This window comes from Nicotiana sylvestris, chromosome 3 (assembly GCF_000393655.2).
Source record: "Nicotiana sylvestris chromosome 3, ASM39365v2, whole genome shotgun sequence".
Classification (NCBI taxonomy): Eukaryota; Viridiplantae; Streptophyta; class Magnoliopsida; order Solanales; family Solanaceae; genus Nicotiana; species Nicotiana sylvestris.
The window spans coordinates 143,964,968-143,973,916 of NC_091059.1; the positions used below are offsets into that span (position 1 = coordinate 143,964,968).

An 8,949-nucleotide genomic window follows, 5' to 3' on the forward strand; every position below is an offset into this window, starting at 1 on the left:
TGCTTTGTTTTTGTTACTTTTTTTTTCTTTCTTTCTTTTGCTTTACTTTTACCATCTTTCTCTTTTCTCTTTTTCTCTTTTTTTTTATATTTATATTTCTAAACTCTACTTTCAATTCCAAAAGAGGGGATATGAAAGAAAATAAATAAGGCTCAAAAGGGGTAATAAAGGATAAAAATGTTAAGATAGTAGAATAAAATACCTTTGTCATTTCAATCTTCGAAACATGCCAAATACAAACAATACAATTGAAGACAAACCAAAGAAATCATACGTAATATCTCTTGACTGCATCAGAATTGATAGCCATATCTACACATTTGCCTTCTATATCTGTTAAATACAAAGCACCACTGGGCAACACTCTCGTTACAATGAACGACCCCTACCAGTTTGGGGCGAACTTGCCTTTAGCTTTAGCCTAATGTGGAAGGATGCGTTTCAATACTTGCTGACCCACTTCAAATTTTCGGGGACACACCTTCTTGTTGTATGCTCTTGCCATTCTCTTCTGATACAATTGACCATGACATACTATCGCCAGTCTTTTCTCATCAATCAGACTCAACCGCTCCAATCGGATTTTGACCCATTCATCATCAATTTCAGTTTTAGCAACAATTCGAAGGGATGGAATCTCGATTTCTGTGTGTATAACTGCTTTAGTCCCATATACCAACAAATAAGGAGTTGCTCCTACTGAAGTGCGAACAGTAGTGCAATAACCCAACAACACAAAAGACAAATTTTCATGCCATTGCCTAGAACCTTGCACCATCTTTTAAAGTATCTTCTTTATATTCTTGTTAGCTGCCACAACAACTCCATTTGCCATGGGGCAATACGGAGTGGAATTTCGATGCATAATCTTGAACTGTTGGCATACCTCTTTTATTAGAAGGCTGTTGAGATTAGCAACATTATCCGTGATGATTACCTTGGGGATTCCGAACCGGCAAATGAGATTTGAATGAACAAAATCCACCACTACTTTCTTGGTCACATATTTGAAAGTTACTGCTTCAACCCACTTGTTAAAATAATCGATGGCCACCAGAATAAACCTGTGCCCGCTTGATGCTTCTAGCCCGATTGGTCCAATGACATCCATGCCCCAAGCTACAAAGGGCCAAGGTGCCGACATTGTATGCAACTCAGATGGCGGAGAATGAATCAGATCACCGTGTACCTAGAATTAATGACATTTGCGTACAAAGCTGATGCAATCTCGTTCCATAGTAAGCCAATAATACCTTGCTCAAAGAATTTTCTTTGCCAAAACATATCTGCTCATATGCGGCCTGCAAACTCCGGAATGCACTTTGGCCATAATGGTCGAAGCTTGTTTGGCATCTATGCACCTCAGTAATCCAAGATCTGTAGTTCTCTTGTACAAGATTCCCCCGCTCAAGAAAAACCCACTAGCCAAATGTCGAATTATTCTCTTTTGATCATCTGTGGCCTGTACCGGATACACCCCCGATTTGATGTACTCCCTAATATCGTGGAACCAAGGTTCACCATCAAGTTCCTATTCAACCACATTGCAATAAGCATGCTGATCACGAACTTGAATATGCAAAGGGTCGACATAATCCTGTTCGGGTGGTGTAACATTGACCCAGAGTAGCCAAGGCATCGACAACCTCATTATGGATCTTAGGAATATGCCTGAATTCTACTAATTTGAATCGTTGACAAAGGTCATGCAGACATTGCCGATACAGTATGAGCTTTAAATCCCGAGTCTCTCATTCTCCCTAAATCTGGTGTACCAACAGATCTTAGTCTCCGAAAACCAATACTTCCTGAACGCCCATGTCTACATCTAACCTCAAACCCAAAATGCATGCCTCATACTCAGCCATGTTGTTGGTACAATAGAAACAAAGATGGGCTGTAACATGGTAGTGATGCCCTATTTCAGAAATGAGCACAACCTATATTCCGACACCTTTCATGTTAGCGGCTCCATCAAAGAAAAGGTTCCAACCTGGATTTTCATCTGGCTCCACCTTATCAATATGCATCACCTCTTCATCAAGAAAATAAGTTCTCAATGGCTCATACTCTTCATTCACCGGGTTCTCGGCCAAATGATCGGCCAATGCTTGGGCTTTCATTACGGTCCGAGTCACATAGATGATGTCAAACTCTGTGAGCAAAATCTGTCACTTTGCAAGTCTTCTTGTGGGTATAGGCTTCTGAAAGATATACATTCGAGGATCCATGCAAGAAATGAGGTAAGTAGTGTAGGACGACAAATAATGCTTCAACTTTTGTGCCACCCAAGTCAGGGCGCAACATGTCCTTTCAAGGAGAGTGTAATTGACCTCATAGGATGTGAACTTCTTGATAAGATAATAGATGGTTTGCTCCTTATTTCCTTTGATGTCATGTTGACCCAACATACAATCGAATGAATTATCCAGGACTGTCAAATAGAGAATTAAAGGTATCCTAGGCTCCGGCGGGACCAACACAGGCGGGTTTGACAGGTACCCCTTAATCTTATCAAATGCCTCCTGACACTCATCAGTCCATTTGACCATGGCATCCTTCTTTAGCAACTTAAAGATGGGCTCACAAGTAGTCATGAATTGAACGATAAACCTGTTGATGTAGTTTAATCGCCCAAGCATGCTCATCACCTCAGTCTTATTCTTTGGTGGTGGCAATTCTTGGATGGCCTTGATCTTTGACGGATCCAACTCAATACCTCACCGACTGACTATGAACCCCAACAGTTTCCCAGACGGGACACCAAATGCACATTTTGTAGGGTTGAGATTAAGGTTGTACCTACGGAGCCTTTGGAAAAACTTTCTCAAGTCTCCGACATGGTCGGACTACTTCTTTGACTTTATGATCACATCATCTACATAAACCTCAATATCCTTGTGTATCATGTCATGAAATACGATAGTCGTTGCCCTCATGTAAGTTGCCCTAGCATTTTTCAAACCAAATGGCATTACCTGGTAACACTATATTCCCCTTGGCATGATGAACGCTGTCTTTTCTGCATCTTACTCGTTCATCAAGATCTGGTGATATCCTGCATAAAAATCCACAAAAGACCCGATCTCATGCTTGGCATAGTTATCAATCAAGATGTGGATATTTGGCAATGGAAAGTTATCCTTTGGACTTGCTTTGTTGAGATCGCGCTAATCAACGCACACCCTGGTCTTACCATCCTTCTTTGGTACTGGCACAATATTAGCTAACCAAGTGGGATATTGAGTAACCCGATTGACCTTTGCATCCAACTGTTTTGTGATTTCTTCCTTGATCTTCACACTCATGTCAGTATTGAACTTTATTAACTTATGCTTGACAGAGGGGAATGCCGAATCAGTTGGAAGTTTGTGAATTACTAAGTCAGTACTCAAATCCGGCATGTCGTTATATGACCATGCAAAAATATCTTTATATTCAAACAGTGCTTTGATTATTTCTTCCTTGATTTGTGGTTTCTCTGATATTATCCAGATCCCCTAAATTGATTGCTTCAGTTTCATTCAAATTAGGCTTGGGTTTCTCTTCAAAATGATTTAATTCTTTACTAATTTCATCAAATGCCACTTCTTCATCATATTCTGTTTTATCATCACACTTTACTTCTTAGATTATTATTTCAGAGTTAGATTGGCTTTTAAGTCTTGGCTGAAAATTCCTCATGCATGTCATGTCATTGAAACCAGCATAAAAAGAACTGTATAAAGAAAGACAAAATGAAGCACTATCAGGAGTAATTGGAAAAAAGGAAATTGCATTTCATTGAAAATAAAAGATAGAAGGGTTTGTACATCAAAAGAAGCGAAAAATAAAAATCTGAATTACAACCTTGAAATAATCCAGATAACAGAAAAGAAAACAAAGAAAACTACCAAAACTCCTTCCGAGTAGGGAGATGATAGCCTTCCAATTGTTAAGCTTCACTTTTGGCCCAATAAACTGCACGTCTGCTTTGCTGGAACCTTCCCCAATTTCCGCCATGTTCAACTCATCAAATAGACTCTGGGACATTTGAATCAACGCTTCATCAAAGTCAACCGCGGGCTTTGGGATTGCTGACACTAGGCGTTTCACGACCCCAGGCTAGACGAAGGACCTAGAGAGGCATGTGATAGGCTTAAGGAGTGACCATGCCTTCTTCTTCAACCTTTTAGCCCTCTTCACCTCGTCTCTTGTGGGCTTGAATCCTAGACCAAACATACCGGGATTTTCACGTAGAGACACTGGCTATATGATACCTTGTAAAGATACGCCCAGATCTTTTCCCGGCACAAAATCATTCTTCAGCATTTCAGTTGCCACCATGATGGATGCGGAGGCTAACTTTGGACTTGGAATACATTCCCCCCTTCGGAACTTCTCAGTTGATACTATTTTGAAAGCTTGGTAGACCTAAGGCCCTTTATCATCTTTGGCTTCAATAAACGGGACAGATGTATCATTGTAAGCACATAAGTTCTCGTCACCATGCACAACGATTTCCTGTCTATCCCACTTGAACTTTACCATATAGTGTAGAGAAGACGGGACTACTTGGGAACATGTATCCAGGGCCTACCTAACAGTAAATTGTAAGAGAAGGCCACATCTAACACCTGAAACTCCATAGTAAATTCAATGGGTCCTATTGTCAGTTTGAACATGATATCGCCAACATAATCTTTTTCCCCTCCGTCAAAACCTCGAACACATATATTATTCTTATGAATCCTTTCAGTATTAGTTTTCAACTTATGCAGAGTGGAGAGAGGGCAAATATTTGCACTGGAACCATTATCAACTAGTACCCTCGAGACCACAGAATCCTCGCATTTCACTGTGAGATAAAGAGCTCGATTGTGTTCTATACCCTCCAAAGGCAGCTCGTCATCCGAGAAAGTGATCCTGTTTGACTCGAATATCTTGTTGGAAATCTTCTCCAAATGGTTCACTGTGATCTTATTAGGGACATGAGCCTCATTCCAAATCTTCATGAGGGCCCGACGATGCTTGTCTAAATGTATCAACAATGATAGAAGAGAAATCTGAGCGGGTGTCTCCCTCAATTGTTCTACGATGGAGTAATCCTGTACTTTCATTTTTCTCAAGAAGTCTTCCGCCTCCTCTTCGGTGATTGGCTTCTTCACCGGTATTGGATTATCTTTGAGTGGCTTAGCTTTCCTTAATTCCTCTGGGGTAAAGCATATCCCCAAACGAGTAAAGGGTTCATTAACTTCATCTTCCACTTCTTTCCCTTTATAAGTTACTATCACTTGCTTGTAATTTCATGGAATAGCCTTGGTGTTATCCATTGGCAGCTGGGTCACAAGTTTAATAATAACAGGGGCAATGCGAGCCCCTTCCATGATTATGACAGGCTTACTTGTTGCGCACATCACGACAACATTCGGTTTTCCTTGCTTTTCTTTAGTATCATCTGGGAACCCTTTCATGACTAATACAGGCAGTTTAACATCGGGCTTGCTTAGCTTGTCTGTCAACCCTTCAACTGTCAAAGATGTTGCATATGTAACAACTGGAGTTTTGACTGAATTACTTTCACTGGCACAGATCATCATGACAGACTTCGAAGGCTTCTCGGGCTCCCCATCCTTACATAATATCGCAATCATATGTGTTTCGGCATGGGCTTGCAATGAATTTTATTGATGTTTGGTGCTTCCGGGCTTTGGACCATAATTTGGTTTTTATCAATAAGCTCTTGGATGATGCTCTTCAAATGGCAATACTTTTCTATGTCGTCCCCTGGAGCATGAGAACAATATGCACATTTGAGGGAATAATCTAGGTTCTTAGGAGGGGATTTGGTAATTTTGACTCAATCGGCCTTAGAACGTCCAACTGCCTCAACCTCTGAAACAGACTGGCGTAAGACTCTCCAAGCGGGGTGACAATTTGTTTCCTCCGCTGTTGCCTTTCCTTTTTATACTCCAACCTGGGTCGAAAGCTTGGACTAGTAGGGTTTCAGTATGTTTATGGAGGTGGATAAGGGTTTTGTGGAGCTAGAGCATGCCATTGCGAGTAAGGATGAGGTTGAGCATATGACTGTGCGTGGTGGACGTGGTATTAGGGTGGTCTAACTGAATATTGTAGGTCTTGTGGTTGGAAGTAGTGTTGAGGTGGATTATATGGATCTTGGGTGTAGGTTTGAGGTTGGGGTCGAGGCTAGGTGTAATGGTGTAGTGAACCCCTTGGGCTATCCCACGATCCTGAGACGACCATAACAATATCTTCTTTCCTCTTTTTCCCTAACACGCTCCCAATGCCATTCTGGATCGCTTGTATGGTTGCTTTGATGGTAGAGTAACTCATGATCTTGCTTGATTTGAGCCCTTCCTCTACCATTCCTCCCATCTTATCCACTTCATTGAAAGACTTACCTATGGCCAAGATCACATGACCAAAGTAAGTAGGCTCCAAGGCCTGAAGAAAGTACTCCACCATTTCATCTTCCTCCATTGGAGGGTTGACTCATACCGCCTGCTCTCTCAACCGGAAACCATACTCCCTGAAACTCTCATTGGGCTTTTTCTCTATCTTAGTCAAGGATAGGATATCTGGGACAATTTCTACGTTGTACTGGAAATGCCGAGAAAAAGCCTGAGCCAAGTCATCCCAAGTGTACCACCTGCTGTTGTCCTGGCGGGTGTACCACTCCAATGTTGCACCACTCAAACTTTGACTAAAATATGCCATCAACAATTCATCTTTCCCACCAGCACCCCACATTTTGCTACAAAATCCTCTTTAGTTGGCCACGGGGTCACTATGCCCGTCGTACAAATCGAACTTGGGCATTTTGAATCCAGTAGGTAGCTGGACATCGGGAAACAAGCATAGATCCTTGTAAGCCACACTCACTTGGCCTCCTAACCCTTGCATATTTCTCAGCGACTGCTCCAAACTCTTTATCTTCCTAAATATCTTCTCTTACTCCACGTTTTGGGTGGTTTCTCAGTTTCGACAGGAAGTTCAAAGTGAGGAGTGTAGCAGTAATGATCTGGGACTTTGAAAGTGGGATCGGTAGCATAGTATTAGTTATCTTAGGCTTGGAATGCTGGCTTACTAGAAGATCGATGGAGGGTAGCTCACGGAGGGGCTACAAAGATAGGAGTAGATGGCGGAGTAGGGTATGCAGTTGCTTTGGTTAGGGGAGCTTGGACAGTTTGGTTTGAGGTGTCGGGATAGTGGCGGTAAGGGGTGAAGCCTGGTGCATACTGAGGGGAAAGATCAACAATAGTGGGATCTTGGGATTGTGATAGTGGCGGGATGAAAGTAGGGTTTTCTATATAATTGGCAGGGAATGACGGTGAAGGATGCCCCCTGATCCATGCTTGATACATTTCGGCCATTTGGTGCTTCAGCTTATGTACCTCTTCTTTCAAACCAGACTCAGATTCTACCATCTCTTTTGGTGGGTCAACAACACTTGCGTCTAATTCTTTGCTAGCCATGATCGCCTTGTGTTTAGACCTAGTGTTATATGGGGGGCTTGCCAGAATGCCAAACAAACTAACCACCTTTCTGTACTCAATAGCAACAACAAACTTGTAGTGTTGAAGAGTTTAATAGATAGACAATCACATGTTTGGGATGCATGCACCTAAACAGTTAAATTCTTCTATGGTGTATTTGAACGGTTGCATGCTTCATCCCGGCCTTAACTCTTTTCACTTTGCACTTTTCTCTTCTTTTTTTCCTCCTACCTTTTTCGGTCACTATGGATTTTCTCATTCGGTTCTTGCCGCTCCCTTTTATTATTGCACTCTCTTTTGTTCTCTTGTTTTGCCACTCTTTCTTTCCACTCAATTTTCTTTCCTCTATTTTTATTTTATGGTTATGATTAAATCCTATGGGGATTGCATACATATTATGACGCCGCATGAATCAGATCATTATGTAGTTCAGGGGATAAATGCGAAATAAAGAAGAATATTTTTGGATTTTCAAAATTTCATAAAATAAAATCTTTTTGTGTTTTTCTATTACAAGGACTCTGACATACAGACTTAGAAAAACAGGAAAACAGAACAGATCTGAAAAAAACTAACAGACTCGAAAAAAACAAAATACAGACTCAAAACCAATAGAAAATTAGGAATACATGATAGCCTCCAACAATACCCCAGGGGCCCGTGGGACATCAGTCGGTTTCGATGCGGGCTTACGTACAATATCCTCTAGGAGACGGTCTAGGTCATCCATCACCTAACTGACAAAAGTTATTAGTGCAGCGAAGAACATGGACCTGGCCATATCCTCGCATTCATTTCACTTCATCACAATATAATCAGCAATCCCCTTAATCCTTTCTCTGATGACGCCCTTCTCTTGGAGTAAGCGTCCAATCTGTTGAGACCTGGCCTCCAAAACCTGTGTGGCATTATGGTTTTGCTCTTGCAATTGCTGCATGTCCTCTTCTAGTTGTGACATCAATGCATAGCAATGCTCTCTTTCCTCTTTGAAGTTCTTCGCTTGCTAGGCCATTTCATTTTCAAGGGTATTGAGCTTTTTCTTCAGACCCGTGACTTCTTTGTCCTACCTTTCCTTCAACTGCTGAACGAGCCTCGCCCGTTCTTCTACATTCCTGGCCAACTTTACCCGGGCTTTTGCTAATTCATCCTTGGCCTTTTCCAAGTCAGCCCCATAAACATATACTTTTCGTCTAAGGCTGTGGATGAGTTTTTCATCTTTTCTGCTTCTGGCTAGGTTTTCAGCTGATATTTTCATATTTTGGATCTGGGCTCTAGGGCTTCATTTTCTTGGGCAAACCTTTTCTTTTCACCTTCATCCGCAGCGGCTTGCAAACCACTATCAAATTTAAGGTTTCTGATTTGCCGTTCCAGTTTGCTTATGGTAGCCATATATTCATTTTCTTAAGTTAACCAAGCCTATTGTTCTTGTGATGTGTCAACAAATTTTTGGATG

At 41.5% G+C, this 8,949-nt stretch overlaps 1 protein-coding gene across 1 annotated transcript; it reads right to left on the minus strand.

The window, feature by feature from the left end:
- Positions 1 to 781: 781 nt before the first annotated feature.
- Positions 782 to 3,404, minus strand: LOC138888124 (uncharacterized). Its single transcript, XM_070169938.1, has 4 exons — positions 3,186 to 3,404; positions 2,334 to 2,570; positions 1,322 to 1,531; positions 782 to 1,189 (listed from the first exon to the last, which is right to left on the minus strand). Exons 1-4 carry the CDS (start codon positions 3,402 to 3,404, stop codon positions 782 to 784), a joined length of 1,074 nt encoding a protein of 357 aa, XP_070026039.1.
- Between the last annotated feature and the right edge of the window lie 5,545 nt (positions 3,405 to 8,949).

Excerpts from the sequence above, each read along its gene's own strand:
- LOC138888124 (XM_070169938.1), bottom strand. The coding sequence starts at position 3,404 with ATGCCGGATTTGAGTACTGACTTAGTAATTCACAAACTTCCAACTGAT. Across the intron at positions 2,571-3,185 it reads AGAAGGATGGTAAGACCAGG|TTGCTAAAGAAGGATGCCAT; the intron begins GTGTGCGTTGAT and ends CCCATCTTTAAG. Across the intron at positions 1,190-1,321 it reads CTTCGACCATTATGGCCAAA|GTACACGGTGATCTGATTCA; the intron begins GTGCATTCCGGA and ends CATTAATTCTAG.